This window comes from Oncorhynchus clarkii, chromosome 31, assembly GCF_045791955.1.
Source record: "Oncorhynchus clarkii lewisi isolate Uvic-CL-2024 chromosome 31, UVic_Ocla_1.0, whole genome shotgun sequence".
Lineage (NCBI taxonomy): Eukaryota > Metazoa > Chordata > Actinopteri > Salmoniformes > Salmonidae > Oncorhynchus > Oncorhynchus clarkii.
The window spans coordinates 33,285,543-33,308,490 of record NC_092177.1 but is presented as its reverse complement, the minus strand read 5'-3'; the positions used below and the strand labels follow the sequence as shown (position 1 = coordinate 33,308,490).

Genomic DNA, 22,948 nt, shown 5'->3' with positions numbered 1-22,948 from the left:
GGTAGACTGTTTTGATTCCCACTCCCTGCTAAAAGAAAAGAAAAATAATCATAATTAGCCACGCGGAAGCTAAGGAAGCAGTTTTGCTATTGTACTGTAGTTATGGTAAGAAACCCTTATTTGACTTCACGGTCGGCTGAGCGTTGGTTGGGATTATTGTAATAATGATAATGGTGGTGATGATTGTACTGACGGCAGTTCTAATAATGCCACAGCTATTGTGTTTCTCCATTATCTAATTAATGCATGACTTCCTCATTTTATTTATTTAGATGTATAATCCAGGGTTCATTCACAAACGAATCCAAACAACCAGTTTTTCACACCAGGAATCCAGATTAGGAGCATTGATTGACAGCGGTCCGCAGTGCACCCCTCTTGGGGATATACCTCCAGTGGTCATTGGTCAATCTCCCACTCTCCCAGTACACCTGAGAAAAGCCCTCAGGTGGAAGGAATCTGTCATTATTATTTCATGAGCAAAGGACACACACAGTAAGCTTAACGGAACATGCCAAGGACAGACCTCACAGGATTGATGAGGGCAGATGCCAATGCATCAATCATTTAGAGATTGCTGTGTTTTTCTTCCACCCAGCACATTCTATTCTACACTATTGTAGCTATAGATTTATAGGGACTATGTCTTGCTCTATCCCTTAGACTGAGCCTAGATAGCAGTGGATCCCTTGCTGTGTCCCTTAGCCTTCTAGTGAAGGATGGCAGTCAGTGGAGCCCATGCGTGCAGCTCACAAGGACATGCCACATGTCAGCCTCATTAGAAGAGAGGGCCAGGACTGGGCTATTTCCACGTGGCTGCACCCAGAGACCTGGAGACGGAAAGGAGGAGAGGAGAGGGAGAAGGTGGTTAAGGGTAGGGGGAAAGGGGCTGCTTGGGGTGTGGTTGATGTTGTGGCTGATGTTGGAGAGAAAGAGGTTTACCGCATGTGGGTCCACATATATATTTTGGGTGGTGTGTGTGTGTGTGTGTGTGTGTGTGTGTGTGTGTGTGTGTGTGTGTGTGTGTGTGTGTGTGTGTGTGTGTGTGTGTGTGTGTGTGTGTGTGTGTGTGTGTGTGTGTGTGTGTGTGTGCGTGTGTGCGCGTGTGTGCGTGTGTGTGTGTGTGTGTGCGTGCGTGCGTGCGTGCGTGCGTGCGTAGTTGAGTTTCTAAGAGCGTACAAATGGCATGCATGTGAAAATCTAGCTCTGTGTGTGTTTAATACATTTAGCATATGTTCAAGTGTCCCAGGTTGTGTGAATATACTCCACACTCCACAGTGGATTCCAGCTGATGCTACAGACAGTGAAGGGCAGGAAGTAACTCTCACGTCCCACTGACTACTCCAAGATTGAGGCCCTTTGCGTCCTCCCTCCCCTTCTAGGTAACCTTGTGCCACTAAATATTTTTCCCACCCCAGGGCTCACCTCGCCATCATATCAGCTCAGACCCAGCTGTATTATCTACAGTAATACTGTAATACTGCACATCCATATTTTGCACATCTACCATTCCAGTGTTTAATTGACATATTGTAATTACTTCGCCACCATGGCCTATTTATTGCCTTAACTCCCTTATTTGACCTTATTTGCACTCACTGTATATAGACTTTGTTTTCCTTTTTTTCTACTGTATTATTGACTGTATGTTTTGTTCATTCCACGTGTAACTCTGTGTTGTTGTGTGTGTCAAACTGCTATGCTTTATCTTGGCCAGGTCGCAGTTGCAAATGAGAACTTGTTCTCAACTAGCTTACCTGGTTAAATAAAGGTGAAATAAATTAAAACATTTTTTTTAAATACAGTAATACTGATCAATGTCTACTTGGGAGGCCTGATGACGTAAAATCCTGTTTAAAGCTCAGTATGTCTGTATTATCTGCCCCGAGCGTAGAAGCCACCGAGGGATGATGGTTAGAGTGTTGATTCCTTTTTCCAAGTATATTTTGGTAACGTTCATTTATTTGTTCGACTGTACAGCCATGAGCTCTGCGGGACCCACAATGCATTGTTCCTCTGTCTGTAGCGCATTCTGTACCGTAGTTGTGAATATGTGGTGTTTCAGCCACAAAAGAGAGTCATATGAACATCCTGTACGCCTGTATTTTGAACAAAGGCTGAAAATCTCATCACTATTTATTTGATTTATTTTCTATTTGATGTATTAGGTTCACCATGGCGACAGCTAGTCTTGCTGGGGTCCGACATATAATAAAAAAGACATTAAAGACAAAAGACTTTACCATTTACTTACATTTAAAAACATTAACATGTTGTGTCTTCAGAATAATCAGGTAGACACAATTCAAGGCTATTAAGAGGGGGAAACAAGACTAACTTCATCAACCAAAGGGCAATCGTCTTCCTTATTCATTTCCCATATATGTCGGAAAGTAATAACGAAGAACATGTCTCCAAACTGCTGACGGTTAGGACCGTGGCACCACTGCTCAATTTTCTCAAGTGTGAAATCCCTTTGTATACAGTGGATTCTACTTTACTTTATCGATGTAGCTGTGTACCGGACCAGGGGTCCCGACCAGGCTTCTTTGGGAAGGGGGATGGTTCTATGTGGAACCATAATGACTCAGAGAACCCTTTCAGCTCTTCAATTGTTCTTTGCAGTTCACAAAAAGGGTTCTTTGCTCTTTTAGCAACAGCTCATACAAATATTTTGTGGTGGGGTTTGCTCACATCTTTTTTTGTGCAACCGTGAGTGAGAGTGTCCTTCCAGTTGATCTAATCTGTTGTGTTATGCCATTACATGTTATATGTGACTATGTTCAGTGACGGTGTTTTGTGAAAGAATGGTTGACTAAATTGGTGGTTCTCAATTCTCTCCTCAGGGACCCCCAGCTGTTCCAGAGGTAGCTCACTTGATTCAACTTGTCAATTAGCACAATGATAATGCTTAAGGAAATGTAACAATATAATAAGGCTTACAGAATGAAAAAACCCTGTGTGGTTCTTCAAAAAAATCTATAAAGATCCAATCAAATTTTATTTGTCACATTCTTTGTAGAAAACAAGTGTAGACGAACAGTGAAATGCTTACTTACGGGTCGTTTTATATACACAAAATAAAAAATTTGTCACAGTGAATAACAAACAAAGAAAGATTAAAAATAACATGGCTATATGGCTATACGTATACACAATCCATGTCCATGGCATGATGACTCCTTGCTGTCCCCAATCCATCTGGCCATGCTGCTGCTCCAGTTTCAACTGTTCTGCCTGCGGCTATGGAATCCTGACCTGTTCACCGGACGTGCTACCTGTCCCAGACCTGCTGTTTTCAACTCTCTCGAGACAGCAGGAGTGGTAGAGATACTCTTAATGATCGGCTATGAAAAGCCAACTGACATTTACTCCTGAGGTGCTGACTTGCTGCACCCTCGACAACTACTGTGATTATTATTTTTTGACCATGCTGGTCATTTATGAACATTTGAACATCTTGGCCATGTTCTGTTATAATCTCCACCCGGCACAGCCAGAAGAGGCCACCCCTCATAGCCTGGTTCCTCTCTAGGTTTCTTCCTAGGTTTTGGCCTTTCTAGGAAGTTTTTCCTAGCCACCGTGCATCTACACCTGCATTGCTTGCTTTGGGGTTTTAGGCTGGGTTTCTGCACAGCACTTTGAGATATCAGCTGATGTACGAAGGGCTATATAAATCAATTTTATTTGATTTCATGTCTCAATTGTCACAAGGCTTTAAAAAAATATTTTTTTTACCTGTCTCCTCCCCTTCATCTACATGGATTGAAGTGGTGACATCAATTGAGGTCACATCAATAAGGGATTATAGCTTTGACCTGGATTCTCCTGGTCAGTCTATGTCATGGAAAGAGCAGGTGTTCCTAATGTTTTGTACACTCAGTATATAGGAAGTAGAACCTTTGAGATTGAGAAAGGCTGTTTATAGAACTATTCTCCATAAAGATTCTAAGATAACCATAAAAAGGGTTCTATATAGTCCCAAAAAGGGTTGTTACCATAGCGGAAGCCCCCATGCAGTATTTTTATTTATAAATCATGTTTATTTCACAAAAATATATTTTTCATCATTTTAATAATTTATTTCCCTGATCCTCTTTTTGCCATTGAAATGTTCAGTCTGATCGTTTGGGTGTGATACAAATGTAAATATATTTAGCACTTATTGGCAGATAGGATCATCTAGAATCTAGAGCCTACCCCACTTACCCCTTCAAAGTAAGAGGAAATGTATACAAATAAAAGATGACTGGTCATTGGTCAGGAAAATCAGATTGTGATGTCATGCTGTGGGCCAAAAACTCCATTCCACCTGAACAGGCTGAAACTCCAGGCGTTTTTTATCCCTCAAAAAGCTCTTTACACTAAAAGGGCATTGTCATAATTTAAGCAATTTCAGTGTCATTTCGACCTCATAGTATGGATTTTTTTTAAACAGTAAAATTACGATTTTGACTGCACTGCTCCTTTAATGATTATTTATAGAACCTTAGAAAAGTGTTCGTTATAGCACCACACAGTTTCCATTTAGAATCTTATGAGAACTTGTAAACCGCTATGGTTACAAGCCAAATAACCCTTAATTGGGACTGTAAAGAACCATTTGTTTTTAGTGTGTTATCTGTTAAATTAAACGAATCCCATCCCTCCTTTGAGCCCCCTGCTGTCCCTACTCAGCCAGGGTTGGTTCTCCCGCATATCCATCATCGTGACTCAGAACACACGGCTGTAAAAAGCCCCCGATGACACGAGTAATGGGGATGCAAATGGTAAGTCACGTTTTTGGGGGCGGCAAGGGACAAGGGTGTGTGTGTGTGTGTGTGTGTGTGTGTGTGTGTGTGTGTGTGTGTGTGTGTGTGTGTGTGTGTGAGGGGATTACTGTATGACAGTCTATCTCTAGGTTTAGCACCTCTCCATACAAGACACTTACTTCATCATCCACTAGATTGATTAGCATATTGATGATACAGCGGGATCAATGTGTTACATTCGTGAAAAAAATACGTTACTCTATATGTTAATCAAACAATTATTAAGAGAAAATCATGCATATTTAATGTGCACTAATGAAATTGTTGAAGATTGAATTTGCAGTTGGTTAGGCTTTCGCAGCTGGGAAATATGTAGTCAGCATGTCAAGATGAGGAGCAGTGCTGCAAATAGTCAGGATGTACTGTACTGCACAGTAATTATGATCGGCAACAATCAGTTACACAGCCAAACTGGTGTTTTGTTACGGTGCTCACTGGAAAGGCTACAGGTAGGATACCACTGTATTCCTTTTGTAGGAACGACAACATGTTCAACCATTATGCTCCAGCTCACCTTCATGGTAGAGTAAATAGCTCTTTAAGGGTTCGGGCTTCATAACGTGTGCAATGTGTCGTCTTCAGATACTGAAATGTAAGAGCGCGCAAAAAAAAGGGACTAACCGCTGGAGTGGCAGTGCGCAATTGCGCATAACCAAAACAGTGTTTATTCAAAATGTTATGATCCGTTTGACATAATCTATCAATAAACATCCAAACATTCTAAATATAGAAATTACCGTGCTCAAATTTCACCAAGAAACATATCTCGCCTTCAATGATCAACTGGCATAGCTATTATTCCAAGTGCACATTGCCAGATTATACACGTGATAAAAAGGTAACAGTACAACGTGCTAACTGTTTATCCCCCAAAACCCATTAACCTACATGAAAAAAAGTTGTTTCAGTCGTTTTAACGGACCCCATCATGCCCCATAGTCTGACACGCATGATCTCACTCGGACGCTCCCCAATCTCCTCCATAGACAAGATCCATAGACTGGCTGTATGGTGTCAACAGGCAGTAGTAGCGTAAGGTACACTTACCTCCCAAAGCTTGCTTCATAACAAAATCCATGATAATGGCTTTAAATTCCTGCCTTTTTTATCCTCGAGGTCTCCAGCAGGAGAAATAGTCCTTTGTTGCCAGATCTAAAGTAAAAAATGAAAAGCGGTCATTGTTAAGTTTCCCACTGAAACTTGTAACTTGTCTTGACCGAAACCCTTTACTCTGAGGAAACTTTTAAAAACGATATTCAGTCGTATTTCCATAAGAATCCATTGATATCAGTATGAATATGAAGGACACCAAGGGCCAGTAGACTATAGGCTACCAGACCTCGAACACAAAATAGAGGCGATCATGCATGTACAGTTTGTCACGAGCACAAATTACAATATGGTCACACTTGTCCTGTACCTACTTAGTAGGATTTTCTTTGTTGCCTAAAACATCAAATGTGATCATTTCGGTTTAGGGATAATGCAAATTATGAAGCAACGTGTGTTCTTATTGGTAGGCTACTCAAAGTCAAAAATGTTTCACCGAACCTTGAAATCAAAACTATTTTTTTGAGGTCTCCAAATGTATCTGGAGTAGCACAGAGGTGAAGGATGATGACCAAAACACACAATAACCCTCATAATTCTTCGGTTATGAAACTATATACCTGCCACTGGTACTATATATGAAAACTTCCATCTTCCAGTAGCCGACACAGAATGTATCTTTTTACGATTCCAAATGTTTTGTCAACCAACCGATCAATGTTCGTACGGTTCCTATAACCTACGGTGTTCTTTCACGCACAATAACCATGCCTTTTTATTGTATTTAGCCTATTGCAAGAATAGCATATGCATTTAGATTATAAGTGAATTTCAACATATAACCGATGAATAAACGCGTTGCATTTGTGATCGCACCATGGAAATGATCGCGGTGATACTGAACCACTTCCCTGTTCATCAAAGGCAGGTTTCAGCACCATTGCTAGTGGAGAGCCCGGTTATCGTCCTACAACATAGTAAACCCGACAGCAGGGTTTTCGTCTGTGCTCATAATTACCTGTCCGGCGATTGGAATCTTTCAAAAACGACAATAAGACTGAAGGAAATGAAGTTATCTTGCAATGGCAGACTATTATATTAAGTGCACACGCTTGACATCTCCGGTTTGCTTGCGAAAAGGGACGTCCTTGCTCCTTCTTGCACACTGGCTTTATGAGTGTGTTTATGAGGGGAACTGCAGCTGCCTTGCCTGCCGCTGATGAAGAAACTCACGGAATCAATCACATGGAGAGCTCCCTTCTGAAACGTCCCACGTTCTGACCGAAAGAGAGCGATTATTATTGACGCGGTCCAGTGAGTCTTTGTTCACCCCTCCCCTTTCGGTCTAATAGCGTCTTCTTGAGTAGTTTACCGGAATATAGCCGACAACCCAGCCTCAGCCCACAACCATGAAAAGGCTACCAAGTTTAAGCTTTTATGACCACCTATATGTGGTCATAAAAGCTTGCTACCTTTTTACCATTTCTGACCTACATTTTATTTTGCCATGCATATGTTTTTGTGTACTTATGTGGTTGAATGAATCATTTTGAAGGTGACAGCCATAGATGTTTTATATATACGGCGACATCCATCTAGGGTAGCCTTTCATTAGGCTACACATAGACATTGCATTTTGCTTCAGTGCTGGTTGTGAAAGGAAAGAATAACGTGTAGACCTACTTACCATTGTCAGGTATTTCTTGAGTACCTCTGTTATCAAATCATTGACACATTAGACTTAACCAGATTGCACCGGTTTCACATTACGTTAACCCATCACTGGCAACCAGTTGATCTAGTTCAAACCTTATAAAGGCTTTCCTCCAACATTGTATTGTCCATGTACTGTATTAATACTGTAGCTACATCATGTATGGGTTTGTGTCGATATTTTCAACATGACAATTATGTAATTTACTGCAATTGAAAAAAAATGGTGGAATTAGTAGTTCATTCATCTGATCCTTGTTGCCTGTTAAACTTTAACTGACAGATTAGAGAATGGAATTCTATGTGCGCTCATCTGGAGTCTTGCAATAGTTTCTTGGTCTTGTTAGATTCACATTGACCTAACCTTTCTTCCACTCAGATTAGAGATGGGTAGGGTTGAGTCATCCCCCATTCAACTTAAAGCTCTCCCAGTTTAAAAGTAGAATTAGCAAAAGGCATAGGTACAGGTCTTGAATTGCAGCCATGCAGACATACAGTACCAGTCAAAAGTTTGTACACACCTACTCATTCAAGGGTTTTTCTTTATTTAGACTATTTTCAACATCGTAGAATAATGGTGAAGACATCAATACTATGAACGAACACATATGGAAGCACATAGTAACCAAAAAAGTGTTAATCAAATCAAAATAGATTTTAGATTTTAGATTCTTCGAAGTAGCCACTTTTTGCCTTAATGACAGTTTGGCACACTCTTGGCATTCCTTCAACCAGCTTCACCTGGAATGCTTTTCCAACAGGAGTTAGAAATTCTTGAAGGAGTTCCCACGTATACTGAGCACTTGTTGGCTGCTTTTCCTTCACTCTGCGGTCCAACTCATCCCAAAGCATCTCATTTGGGTTCAGGTCAGGTGATTGTGGAGACCAGGTCATCTGATGCAGCACCACTCTCCTTATTGGTCAAATAGCTCTTACACAGTCTGGAGGTGTGTTGTTTCATTGCACTGTTGAAAACAAATTATTGTCCCACTAAGCACAAACCAGATGGGATGGTGTATCGCTGCAGAATGCTATGGTAGCCATGCTGTTTAAGTGTGCCTTGAATCCTAAATAAATCACAGACAGTGTCACAAGCAAAACACCCCACACCATCACACCTCCTCCTCCATGCTTCACGGTGGGAACTACATATGCAGAGATAATCTGTTCACATACTCTGTGTCTCACAAAGACAAGACAGTTGGAACCAAAAATCTCAAATTTGGACTCAACAGACCAAAGGACAGATTTCCACCGGTCTAATGTCCATTGCTTGTGTTTCTTGGCCCAAGCGAGTCTCTTGTTGTTATTGGTGTCCTTTAGTGGTTGTTTCTTTGCAGCAATTCAACGATGAAGGCCTGAATCACGCAGTCCCCTCTGAACAGTTGATTTTGAGATATGTCTGTTACTTGAACTCTGTGAAGCATTTATTTGGGCTGCAATATGAGGCGCAGTTAACTCTAATGAACTTTTCCTCTGCAGCAGAGGTAACTCTGGGTCTTCCTTTCCTGTGGCAGTCCTCATGAGAGCCAGTTTCATCATAGGGCTTAATGGGTTTTGCGACTGCACTTGAATAATCTTTTAAAGTTCTTGACATTTTCCATATTGACTGACCTTCATGTCTTAAAGTAATGATGGACTGTTCTTTCTCTTTGCTTATTTGAGCTGTTCTTGCCATAACATGGACTCTGTCTTTTACCAAATAAGGCTATCTTCTGTATACCAACTCTACCTTGTCACAACACAACTGATTGGCTCAAACACACTAAGAAGGAAAGAAATTCCACAAATTAACTTTTAACAAGGCACACCTGTTAATTGAAATGCATTCCAGGTGACTACCTCATGAAGCTGGTTGAGAGAATGCCAAGAGTGTGCATAGCTGTCATCAAGGCAAAGGGTGGTTACTTTGAAGAATCTCAAATATAAAATATATTTGGATTTGTTTAACACTTTTTTGGTTACTACATGATTCGGCAGGGTAGCCTAGTGTTTAGAGCGTTGGACTAGTAACCAGAAGGTTGCAAGTTCAAATCCCCGAGCTGACAAGGTACAAATCTGTCGTTCTGCCCCTGAACAGGGGCAGAATAGGCTGCCATTGAAAATAAGAATTTGTTCTTAACTGACTTGCCTAGTTAAATAAAGGTAAAAAATTCCATGTGTGTTATTTCATAGTTTTGATGTCTTCACTACCATTCTACAGTGTAGATAATAGTAAAAATAAAGAAACATCTTTGAATGAGTAGATGGTAATTGACTGGTAATGTATGTACACAGTAGACACTCTATAGTCTTTAAAGTGCATAATTCATAGGAGAGAACACACAGCAACATCACACCAGCTTGTGCGCAAACAAATCAACAAGGTGCCATGACTATAAAGTACCCTGGTGCTGCAGTACTCTCCCAAGACTGGTTTCTAAGCCACCTGTTTGTGTGTGCATGGCAACCCGAGTGATGAAACTAAAGCTCTGTAATAGCCAGGATTACAGATCAACGTGGGTGTCAGATTCCTATGAAATTCAAAACCTGACATTTGGAGATATTCCTTTCTCCACCCACTGAGTGCTGAACGGGCACCGCTGCACCATCCGTTGCTTTTAGTGAGCCCTTGCCCACATGAAAAACATAGGCTCACAGAGTAATGGACAATGTAAACAGATTAATTGATGGGCTTTGTTAGTACTGTATTATCCTGATCATTGTTACCATCGTTGTTGTACTTAATAGCATCAGGGTGCCTTGGATTTGCTATACAGTACTGTACTAAGTGCAATTTCTGTGCATTGCATTAGCCCATTAAAACTTTGGCTTTTAATATCAAACGTACACCCACCCTGTTGATTCCAATCATGGTCAAAGGCTGTGTGTTTGGAGTTGCTAACCATGTAAGTCTACCACAATAAGCTGTAATGTCATTCATCGTTTGTACTATAGTTCGCAAGCTGAATATCATTAGGGACCTCTACAGATCTACAGAATTTAAGGCCTCCTTTCACGTGCAATTGAAGTTTGAACATGTGCATATACAGTACCAGTCAAAAGTTTGGACACACCTACTCATTCAAGGGTTTTTCATTATTTTTACTATTTTCTACATTGTAGAACAATAGTGAAGACATTAAAACTATGAACTAACACATATGAAATCATCTTGTAACCAAAATAGTGTTAAACTAATCCAAATATGTTTTATATTTGAGATTCTTCAAAGTAGTTCTTCAAAGTTTGCCTTGATGACAGCTTTGCACACGCTTGGCATTCTCTCAACCAGCTTCATGAGGTAGTCACCTGGAATGCATTTCAATTAACAGGTGTACCTTGTTAAAAGTTAATTTGTGGAATTTCTTTCCTTCTTAATGTGTTTGAGCCAATCAGTTGTGTTGTGACAAGGTAGGGGTGGTATACAGAAGATAGCCTTATTTGCGAAAAGACAGAGTCCATATTATGGCAAGAACAGCTCAAATAAGCAAAGAGAAACAACAGTCCATCATTACTTTAAGACATGAAGGTCAGTCAATCCGGAAAATTTCAAGAACTTTAAAAGTTTCTTCAAGTGCAGTCGCAAAATCATCAAGCGCTATGGTGAAACCGGCACTCATATGAGGACCGCCACAGGAAAGGAAGACCCAGAGTTACCTCTGATGCAGAGGATAAGTTCATTAGAGTTAACTGCACCTCAGATAACAGTCCAAAAAAATGCTTAACAGACTTCACGTAAGAGACATATCTCAACATAAACTGTTCAAAGGAGTCTGCGTGAATCAGGCCTTCATCGTCGAATTGCTGCAAATAAACTACTAGTAAAGGATACCAATAAGAACAGGAGATGTGCATGGGCCAAGAAACACGAGCAATGTACATTAGACCGGTGGAAATCTGTCCAAATTTGCGATTTTTGGTTCCAACCACCTCGTCTTTGTGAGACACAGAGTAGGTGAACGGATGATCTCCACATGTGTGGTTCCCACCGTGAAGCATGGAGGAAAAGGTGTGATGGCGTGGGGGTGCTTTGCTGGTGACACTGTCTGTGATTTATTTAGAATTCAAGGCACACTTAACCAGCATGGCTACCACAGCATCTGGTTTGCGCTTAGTGGGACTATCATTTGTTTTTCAACAGGACAATGACCCCAAAACAAACCTCCAGGCTGTGTAAGGGCTATTTGACCAAGGAGAGTGATGGGTGCTCAGCGTTTGTGAGAAATCCTTCAAGACTGTTGGAAAAGCATTCCTCGTGAAGCTGGTTGAGACAATGCCAAGTGTGCCAAGCTGTCATTAAGGCAAAGGGTGGCTACTTTGAAGAATCTAAAATCTAAAATACATTTTGATTTGTTTAACACCTTTGTGATTTCTACATGATTCTATATGTGTTATTTCATAGTTTCAATGTTTGCACTATTATTTTACAATGTACAAATGAAAGAAAAACCCTCCATTTTTTTGAGGGGTCACCAGCGTTACACCGTAGTAGATTGATACGTTCCCTAAAATGATGGTGCATGTAGATAATATTTAATGATCTTTTTTTAAAAATCTTTCTCACTTATTTCATTTTGAGAATCACAATAACAGTGAGGTTGGGATTGAACAGGCTTGCCAAAACCAGGTAATTAGACTTACCCTGAAATTCCCCACAGAGGTTTTCCCCGAACCTCACAATTTTAAAAGCGGACATAAAACCAGAGTTAAGTCAAACAGCATTATTGCTTTGTATTGACTGAAATAGGTTATAGCTCCACAGTCAAAACCACTAACACATTAGATGGAAATGAATATTAGATGAAAATTAATTATTTTCATGATTTCAATTAACCGGTGTTATTAGTTGCGTTTGTATTGTTCACACATTGAAGTCACATTCAAAAAGGTTATTAGGTATTCAAAGTCCATTTATTCCAACTCAAAGAAAAAACTGCTCATAAATATAATTTAAGGTTTCCAACCAATCCAGAGGCCAACTCAGGTCTAGACTAGATTACCATGCATCCCTTTCAATATCTCACCACAGATATTGATTACAGATTAATTGATTTTGCCACTCATTAAAATATTGCTTTGCGATTTAAATTGGCTCAATTCTATGACTGACATGATTTCCCTAACTTGTTTTTTTGAACACCAGCCATATACTTTTCTTCATAATTATGCACCAGTAGGCAATATAGACCAATGAAATTCCCAATTGTAAGCCAAATCCCAACGTATTCTTGCTTCTTAAGAATGTAGGTTGCTGTTTTTCTTTTGGCTTTCTAGTCATTCACCTGTCCAGATTTGCAATCATCATCTTGTTTACCTGGTTACCCATCTTCAGTTCTTCTAGAAAGTCTCTCATTTTAAACCAAACACTCAACTGTTCCAAGAGCACTTACAGTAAAACTTATACAATCTACATACTGTATATAAAATTGGTTTAACATGATATTAAGGTAAAAACGACTCCCAATGTTGCAATGTTTGAACCTGGTAATACGACTTCAGGTTCCTTAAGGCATCAGCATCCTTCAGTTTGGTTAGGCGAACCGAATGAGTGTGCTTCCATTCTCCCTTAAAATACACAATTTACAATGCAGTTGAGCAATGACTAGTGTGGACGGACTGGAGCTCCAATGTCACATAAAATTAAGTTTTTGTTACTGCAGCGCCAGCTGTGCCATCAGAGTCCCTGGGTTCGCGCCCAGGCTCTGTCGTAACCGGCCGCGACCGGGAGGTCCATTATGGCGACGCACAATTGGCCTAGCGTCGCCCGGGTTAGGGAGGGCTTGGTCGGTAGGGGTGTCCTTGTCTCATCGCGCACCAGCGACTCCTGTGGCGGGCTGGGCGCAGTGTGCGCTAACCAAGGTGGCCAGGTGCACGGTGTTTCCTCCGGCGCATTGGTGCGGCTGGCTTCCGGGTTGGATGCGTGCTGTGTTAAGAAGCAGTGCGGCTTGGTTGGGTTGTGTATCGGAGGACGCATGACTTTCAACCTTCGTCTCTCCCGAGCCCGTACGGGAGTTGTAGCGATGAGACAAGATAGTAGCTACTACAACAATTGGATACCACGAAATTGGGGAGAAAAAGGGGTAAAATTTAAAAAATTTAAAAAAATGTTTGTTCAAACTTAATTTGATTCCAGCACCCATTGGACTGCATGCAATTACACATTACCGTTTTTGATAAAAACTTCATTTTATGTGACGTCGGAGCTCCAGTCTGTCCACAGTCGCCATCATAAATCATGGAGTTGAGTTTAGTCAGCTACAGTTTCCTGTGTATTACAAAAGACTAGAGACACGGTCATCGTTATGGATGCCCTGCCCAAGCTAACTGTAACGCGATTCGTCCTCCTCAGACGAGGAGTATGAAGAATCGGACCAATATGCAGCGTGGTACGTGTCCATGTTGATAATTTATTAACGTTGAACACCAAAAACAAAATAACAAGTAGAACGAACGAAAACGAAACAGTTCTGTATGGTGAAGACACAGAAAACAGAAACAATCACCCACAACTAAAATGGGGAAAACAGGCTACCTAAGTATGATTCTCAATCAGAGACAATGAACGACACCTGCCTCTGATTGAGAACCATACCAGGCCAAACACATAAACACAACATAGAAAAAAGAACATAGACTACCCACCCCAACTCACGCCCTGACCAAACTAACACAGAGACATAATAAAGGAACTAAGGTCAGAACGTGACACTAACCTTTGCCTTAAAATGGTGAGTTGGCCTCTAAATTAAGGTGGGTAATTCATAGACACTGCTGACATGTGTGTTCCGTTGCCCGTTCCGCCTTCTGGAGCCTATGATCCCACTTGATGTGTGAAATTCCCCTGGAGATTGTGTGCTTAATATGATCGCCTAGTGGAGGACACAGGGTTGCTATAGGGTACTGTTGGAATGAGGCTCACCTCAGCTCCCTGCTCTCCTGTTACCTCTGGAAAGGATAGGGATGTTTGCTTGCTGTTTGCTGACCCATGACTGGAAGGATGGTGGTGGGTACCTAACCAGGAAGTTGATATCCATCATCCCATCATCAAGGCCTAATCTCCAACCAATGGAGGACATTATAGTGGGCATTTTACATCCTGGTATTTGGGTTTCCTCCTAGTGGAAACCCTATGCTTCTATCCTTGGGGTTCTTCGTTGAGCACACCTTGCAGATCTGAAATGACTGAATACGAGTAAGAAATGTGGTTGACAGGTGATGCTGTAACCATACAGTATTGCATACACCCATCCATTCATTTCAGATACATAAGGATAAAAAAAACAATACTAATAATACTAATAATTATAAACTGGGTGGCTCCAGCCCTGAATGCTGATTGGATCACAGCCTTGGTATATCAGACAGTATACCACAGGTATGACAAAACATTTATTTTTACTGCTCTAATTACATTGGTGGCCAGTTTATAATAGCAATAAGGCACCTCTGGGGTTTGTGATATATGGCCAATATACCACGGCTAAGGGCTGTGTCCAGGCACTCGTGTATAAGAACATCCCTAGCCGTGGTATATTGCCCATATACCACACCTTCTCGGGCCTTATTGCCTAAATATAATAGTGTAATTTAATAATAATATTTTTGTGGGTAAGAATAAGGAAATCAATTAAGGTGCAATGAGTAAATTGCAATCTGAGTCAAGTAATATAATATCAAGCTGATACTTTAAGGTGGATAGTTACTGAATAGTAATCCCTAGCGTGTCAATCCCTTTGGTGCTGTTGCGTATTATTGGAGTTGGACTTGGCTTTATTAATATGCATTATTGAGGTTGCACTATTAAATGAATGATACCTTGCAGCATATTGCGTGGAAGATGTGGGGGTCTCGATTTAATAAGGGAAAGTGTGCAAATAGGTCGTAATATGACACCCAAATGCCTCCTTGAAATATGTTGGCATTGTCTTGGCGTCATTAGCCTATGAGTTATTTACATAATATGCCTTAAAGGACAGGGTTTGCATTTCCATTAATTTTTTATGATGCGGCGGACGACAAATATTGTAATGCTAAATCCAAATAGCTGCCTTCCAGTCAGCAGCTAGCTAGCATATGAAAATGTGTGACTAACAAGTACACTTAAAATAATTAGGAGTCATTATGCCTGCATTGACCCTGTTTTGCACGAACTCTCTTGCACTGACTCTACGCACACACACTGGACTCTACCCAAACATACTTACACTGACACCCAAACACACACACACACACACACACACACACACACACACACAAAACTCACACACACACATACGCACACACACACACACACACTTTCACAATTACCACATACGCTGCTTCTACTGTCTATTATCTATCCTGTTGCCTAGTCACTTTATCCCTACCTATTTGTACAGTACATAGTTACCTCAATTATCTCGTACCACTGCACATCTACTCAGTACTCTCTGTACTGTGTGTACTGTAGCCATGTTATTTTCTACTCCCTGTATACAGCCACGCTATTTTCACTCATTATGTTTTATTTGTTATTCACTGTGTCACTATTTTACATGTTTTATCTTATCTTTATCTCTGCATTGTTTGAAAAGGACCCGCAATTATCGAGGAACTTTCCTTAGCCACCCTTGGGGAGTGTTTACCTCCGCGCACACACACACACACACACACACACACACACACCTTTTATTTATTATTCCACTTCTGAATCATTTCTGACATGCTTCTGATGGAGCACATTGTGCTAAGTGATATGTGTCAGACCACATAACACATTCACATACAATATACTGCACCAAAACGTCACTTTAAAAAAATATATAATTAATGTGTTTTTATACCCGTCTCAATAACCCATTATTGATCAAGTGTATTAATTTGACATTTTATTGAGGAACTATTTACAGTATATACATGTAGGCTAAGTGCCTCCTTATTGGCAGAACCTCTTCTGGGAGCGGAGAGCTCTGAGGTGCTGATGCTACTGGTGCCATTCCTCTTGTTCAGAACCCTGGAAGGAGACATCCCAGGGGCTGGTGTCATTCCTCTTGTTCAGAACCCTGGAAGGAGACATCCCTGGGGTTGGTGACATTCCTCTTGTTCAGAACCCTGGAAGGAGACATCCCAGGGGCTGGTGTCATTCCTCTTGTTCAGAACCCTGGAAGGAGACATCCCAGGGGCTGGTGCCATTCCTCTTGTTCAGAACCCTGGAAGGAGACATCCCAGGGGCTGGTGCCATTTCTTTTGTTCAGAAGCCTGGAAGGAGACATCCCAGGGGCTGGTGCCATTTCTCTTGTTCAGAACCCTGGAAGGAGACATCCCAGGGGCTGGTGACATTCCTCTTGTTCAGAACCCTGGAAGGAGACATCCCAGGGGCTGGTGCCTTCCTCCTCCCTCTCCAGGCCCCTTTGCAGGCCATGAAGTGACAGCACACTGAGAACACCTGCAGTTTGGTCAGAATCTGAAACTGTCCACTTCCCCAGCACCTCCTCTCCCGTGGAGGAGAAGAAAGGGGAGAATAACCAAATGCACTCCGAGCACTTCTTTTCGACCAAGGTAAAGCTATTATTTTACGCCCATATTAGGCCCACCCAGTGTAGATCCTCAGGCTGGTAGGGGATAAATGATGGCGCCGGAAGAGATGGCTGCCATTTTATCGGCTGCTAACCAATTGTGCTATTGTGTGTTTTTTTCCACCTACGTGAGAATGTAATTCACTGACTACAGCTAAAGTGTTCAGCACCATTGTGCCCTCAAAGCTAATCACTCAGCTAAGGACCCTGGGACTAAACACCTCCCTCTGCAACTGGATCCTGGACTTCCTGACGGGCCGCCCCAGGTGGTAAGGGTAGGTAACAACGCATCCGTCACACTGATCCTCAACACAGGGGCCCCTCAGGGGTGCATGCTCAGTCCCCTCCTGTACTCCCTGTTCACCCATGACTCCATGGCCAAGCACGACTCCAACACCATCATTAAGTTTTCTGGCGACACAACAGTGGTAGGCCTGATCACCGACAATGATGAGACAGCCTATAGGGAAGAGATCAGAAACCTGGCAGTGTGGTGCCAGGATAACAACCTCTCCCTCAACGTGATCAAGACAAAGGAGAGGATTGTGCACTTGTTAAGTTAATGGTTAAGGTTTGTGATAAAGTTAACCATTTAGGTATTAATTTGGCGTGGTTAAGGTAAGGGTTAATGTTTGGGGTAGGGATAAAACAGAAAATAAAAAAATATAAACAATTGATTCCACGATCCTCTGAGCCGTAGCTTGCGGTGTAAGGCCTTCCTCAACCCCATTTCCAGCGCCCAAACTCGTCGCAAGCCTACTAGATGTTAATAGGCGCTCGCGTGGACAGTAGGAAATTGCTATGTGTCACGTTCTGACCTTAGTTCTGTTCCTTTTTCTATGTTGTGTTTTGCGTTTGGCCTGGTATGGTTCTCAATCAGAGGCAGGTGTCATTCGTTGTCTCTGATTGAGAATCATACTTAGGTAGCCTTTTCCCACTTGTGTTTCGTGGGTGATTATTTTCTGTTATGTGTTTATCACCTTTCAGAACTATTTAGTTTAGTTTCTCCTTTGTTATTTTGTTTAGTGTTCTCGGTTTAATAAATGTATGATGAACACTCACCACGCTGCGCTTTGGTCCTCACCTCATTCCAACGACGATCGTGACACTATGGAAATAAAAGAAGAAGAGGACTGGCCATAGCCTGGTTCCTCTCTAGGTTTCTTCCTAGGTTTTGGCCTTTCTAGGGAGTTTTTCCTAGCCACCGTGCTTCTACACCTGCATTGCATGCTGTTTGGGGTTTTAGGCTGTGTTTCTGTACAGCACTTTGAGAAATCAGCTGATGTACGAAGGGCTATATAAATACATTTGATTTGATTTGATTTTGAAATGACCCCCGAAGCAATCATTTCACCATTTCAAATAATTAGGTCGTAATACACTACAGTTTGGCCTGTTATATAGAAACCTTATTCTGTGACAGTTAACTCCATAATAATTGAGATCTGAGCTAACTATGTGGTTAAACATTGTTCAAGGGGAAAACTGTGGATTATCAGTTAGTGTCACGACTTCCGCCCGAAGTCGGCTCCTCTCCTTGTTCGGGCGGCGTTCGGCGGTCGACGTCACCGGCCTTCTAGCCATCGCCGCTCCATTTTTCATGTGTCCATTTGTTTTGTCTTGTTCCCGGCACACCTGGTTTTCATTCCCCAATCAATCTACATGTATTTATTCCTCTGTTCCCCATCATGTCTTTGTGTAAGATTGTTTGTGTTACGTGTGTATTGTTTTTTTCGCGAAGATGTTTATTGTTAAACATAATTCTTGTGACTGTTTTGCTCGTTTTGCACTTTTGCCAAAATAAAGTGTGCGCCTGTTCACAAATCTCTGCTCTCCTGCACCTGACTTCACTACCAGTACACACACATCTGACAGCTAGCTCCCACACACACACCATAGTACAGCAATAGCTCAGGATCCCCCTGCCTCCACAAACACCATCACCTAGTTCCTGCTCCCATTCCTCTGTCCCTCCTGGGTCTCCTCTTAATATTTCTGGGTCACACCGCAAAACATGGAGTCATTCTTTCCCCTTAACCTTGCCACAACCAATTTCTCCCCATCATTCATAGATTCATTCTAGGATTTTACAATCCTCTGCGAGTGGAGTCAGCAGACATTAGGGAGACTTTCTCCTTTGTCATATTTTTTATTTGGTCATGCACCAGAGGTCTTAATGACGGGGGAAAGGAAATAGCATGGTTAGTCATGTGAAATAATGCCCTGGGAGAAATAGGTTGTTCAGGGGAACTGCAAACATATTTTCGCTGCATGTGGGCTGTGTTCAACACACCTGTGATTGCATGACAGTATTGTTCTAATGTTAAAGGGAGACATATTGTCTTACACATTATTTATAGGTCCCTTTAATCCCCCTGGCAACTAGAATGATCCATGAATGTGCCAACTAAGAGATTCTGTGCTGTGGTATCATCATAAATTGCAAGCAGATATTTTTAGAAGATGTTTCTGACAACCTGATGCGTTTACAACAGAAAAACATTTTCAGCATGATAAAACCTTAGCTGCGCTATTACTGTACATACAAACTATTTGAACACCCCTTCAAATTAGTGGATCCGGCTATTTCAGCCACATGTGTTGCTGACAGGTGTTTAAAATCGAGCTCTCAGCCATGCAATCTCCATAGACAAACATTGACAGTAGAATGGCCTTACTGAAGAGCTCAGTGACAGTGGCAATGCGTTCTCTGGTGTGATGAATCACACTTCACTATCTGGCAGTCCGACGGACAAATCTGGGTTTGGCGGATGCCAGAAGAACGCTACCTGCCCCAATGCAAAGTGCCAATTGTAAAGTTTGGTGAAGGAGGAATAATGGCCTCAGTCTGTTTTTCATGGTTCGGGCTAGGCCTCTTAGTTCCAGTGAAGGGAAATTTTAATGCTACAGCGTACAATGACATTCTAGGCAATTCTGTGCTTCCTACTTTGTGGCAACAGTTTGGGGAAGGCCCATTTATGTTTCAGCATGACAAGGCCCCCATACACAATGCAAGGTCCATATCACTTTCCTATACCATAGGCTGGCCCATAGAATAGATTACCGTGTCTGTGTCTTTTCATAGCATAGTCATGTTTCATACAAAACTCTATTTGCTCTCTTTTGGTTACCTTGGTCACCAGCAATGTGATACAAATAAATCATTGATCACAAATAGCTAGCATTCTTTTCCATTGTTTTATGATACAAGGACAAATTCACAGGACCACGTTCCTTCTCGGGTTCAAATTGTTTTCTTTTTAACCGAATAGCAGTAAACTGAAAACTTGGGGGAATTTGATAAACAACCCATTTCTTTCCGGAGTGTGAACAAAGCATGGGGGACTGCATGGCTAATGTTTATTAGAAGTGTAAGTAGAGTGTGTAATTGTTTCCTTTTTAGCTTTAGTGTCTCAAGGAGAAAGAGAGTGGTGCTGAGTCTAATGTCTCTCAATGGGCCCCATTGTTTCTCCCTGACAACTAATTAATACAGCAGAATATCATCTCCAGACAACATATTCCCCCTAGTGAGAGAGCCTTACTGTACAGAGAATGACATAGCCCATCCGCTCATCACTGAGAGTTGCTCCCATGACTGTTGCAAAAACTATGTCGGTACATGGTTATTACACAATTGTGTAACTTTCGGTACCTATTCTTATTTACTATGATCCTTTTGCACTTTGTACACACACTAGATTGACAAACTCAAATGAATGGTGCAACAATCTTTTAAAGGTATTGTTGCTTCACATAGCAAGCCTTCCATAGGGTCAATGTGGGTTGAGATGCTAATCTAGCTCCACGGTTGTGCTGTCTCATGGCTGATGGGACTTTTGTCTCTGTTATTCTCGCGTCAGGAACGAACGCTGTGCTCTTGAAAGAGAGGAAGAGCTCAAATGAAACAGCTCGATGCCTGATTACTTAAGTGGTTGATATACAACCCTTTACTTTGTCTAGTCCATTTACGTTGTCTAGGTAGAGATGAGACGGAGCACCTCAATTAAAATGATTAGGCAATCAGAAATGGGATCAGTGCTCATGGGATTTGAAGCTCTTTTTTAAAGCTGCTGATTGTACGAGCAAGTCTCAGGCGCTCATAGGAATCTTGGATTAATACATCGTGCAGCAACTGCTGAGCCGCAGACGCTCAGTCAAATTCAGGGTCCTAAGGAAAGGAACTTATGAGGCATGGCGCTTGCGACACCAGGGTTGTGGGTTCAATTCCCACAGGGGGCCAGTATAAAAAATGAATGCGCTCACTACTGTAAGTCGGTCTGGATACGAGTGTCTGCTAAAAAAAAATAGATATATATATATGAAAATATCAATTCAATTCAATGTGCAGTTTTGAATCAAGGTCAGTGTGATATCTTTCATGGAAACTGGCGAAATAGACTTCAATTTCTGGGAATAGTGGCAAACGACAGCATAGCAATGAAAATAACATTAGAAGTAGAAAGCATATTGTTACCGAGGCTAGTTTGGTAGTTTACCATGCACATAGCTCACTTCAGACCCCCTACATTAAAGTAATCCATCTAGAATAGATGCACTCAGCCTCATAGTTTTTTTTATTTAATTTTTTTATACAAAAATAGTAAATATTTAAATGACTCATGAGTACAATTGTAAAACTTGGATGGGCCACAACCCATAGGTGGGGGAATAAAGGGTTGCTTTAGTGTCTGATCAGCTCTCTCACTCACTGCTAATGCGTGCCTCTGTTGAACAAATAAACATACTGTACTACCGTGTCCCAATACTCTCAATCCACTTCCTTTTCTTGACAACTGCTGATATTTCAAAGGAATACATAGCTTTCTGCCATATTGCTTTCAAGTTCTCTACCGATCAGTGGTCAGTCATGACAAAATAAATCAAGGAAAGGAGTTTATATGACTATAGAGACAGAGAACATGACCCAAAATGAACTGGGTTTAAGGGAAGCTAGTAAACTTGAGGGAGAGTTCAGGAGATTAAGGCCATGGGCCTTCACTGGCAAAGAAAGCAGTTTATTCACATTGCAGGTGCACTGATAATAAAATACGGTGGATTAAATTAGGTCTGTGCCAGGTCAGCTCCAACATTGCAGTGGAACATTAATTAGCATTAGCATTAGCACAAGTGTAAAGGGATGAAGAATATGTACATAAAAATATATGAATGAGTGATGGTACAAACGGCATAGGCAAGATGCAGTAGATGGTATAGAGTACAGTATATACATATGAGATGAGTAATGTAGGGTATGTAAACATTATATTAAGTGGCATTGTTTAAAGTGGCTAGTGATACATTTTTCCATAAATTTTTCCATTATTAAAGTGGCTGGAGTTGAGTCAGTGTGTTGGCAGCAGCCACTCAATGTTAGTGGTGGCTGTTTAACAGTCTGATGGCCTTGAGATAGAAGCTGTTTTTCAGTCTCTCGGTCCCTGCTTTGATGCACCTGTACTGACCTCGCCTTCTGGATGATAGCGGGGTGAACAGGCAGCAGCTCGGGTGGTTGTTGTCCTTGATGATCTTTAGTTATATACACAGTGACATGTACAAAATGTACAAAAATGTACAAAATGTAATATGACAAAATGGAACAGACAAAATGTAGTAATAAAATGGCAATCTGTCTCACATGGCACCACAAAGGCATTGGAGAGCAGAAAAACAGCAAGAACCAGACGAATATCGTGAGAGAAAGAAAGAATAGTGTCCTTTGAAACTCATTAAGGGCCCTCAGGTCGCAGAGGCCATCATCAAATACTCCATATTTGATTTGAGAAGAAGGGCGAGATCGTGCTATGTTCTCTAATGAGAGGAGAAGGGGCATGGAGCCCCGGA

The 22,948-nt window shown here is 41.5% G+C and overlaps 1 protein-coding gene across 1 annotated transcript in view; it reads right to left on the bottom strand.

The window, feature by feature from the left end:
• The window catches only part of LOC139391110 (complexin-1-like), a 39,206-nt gene extending 32,066 nt beyond the window's left edge, over positions 1 to 7,140 (bottom strand). The window contains exons 1-2 of the mRNA XM_071138637.1: positions 6,880 to 7,140; positions 5,859 to 5,963 (exon numbers count right to left, since the gene is read on the bottom strand). Coding sequence (XP_070994738.1) covers positions 5,859 to 5,889 — 31 coding nt within the window. The 5' untranslated portion in view covers positions 5,890 to 5,963; positions 6,880 to 7,140. The remainder of the gene's footprint in view (positions 1 to 5,858; positions 5,964 to 6,879) is intronic.
• Between the last annotated feature and the right edge of the window lie 15,808 nt (positions 7,141 to 22,948).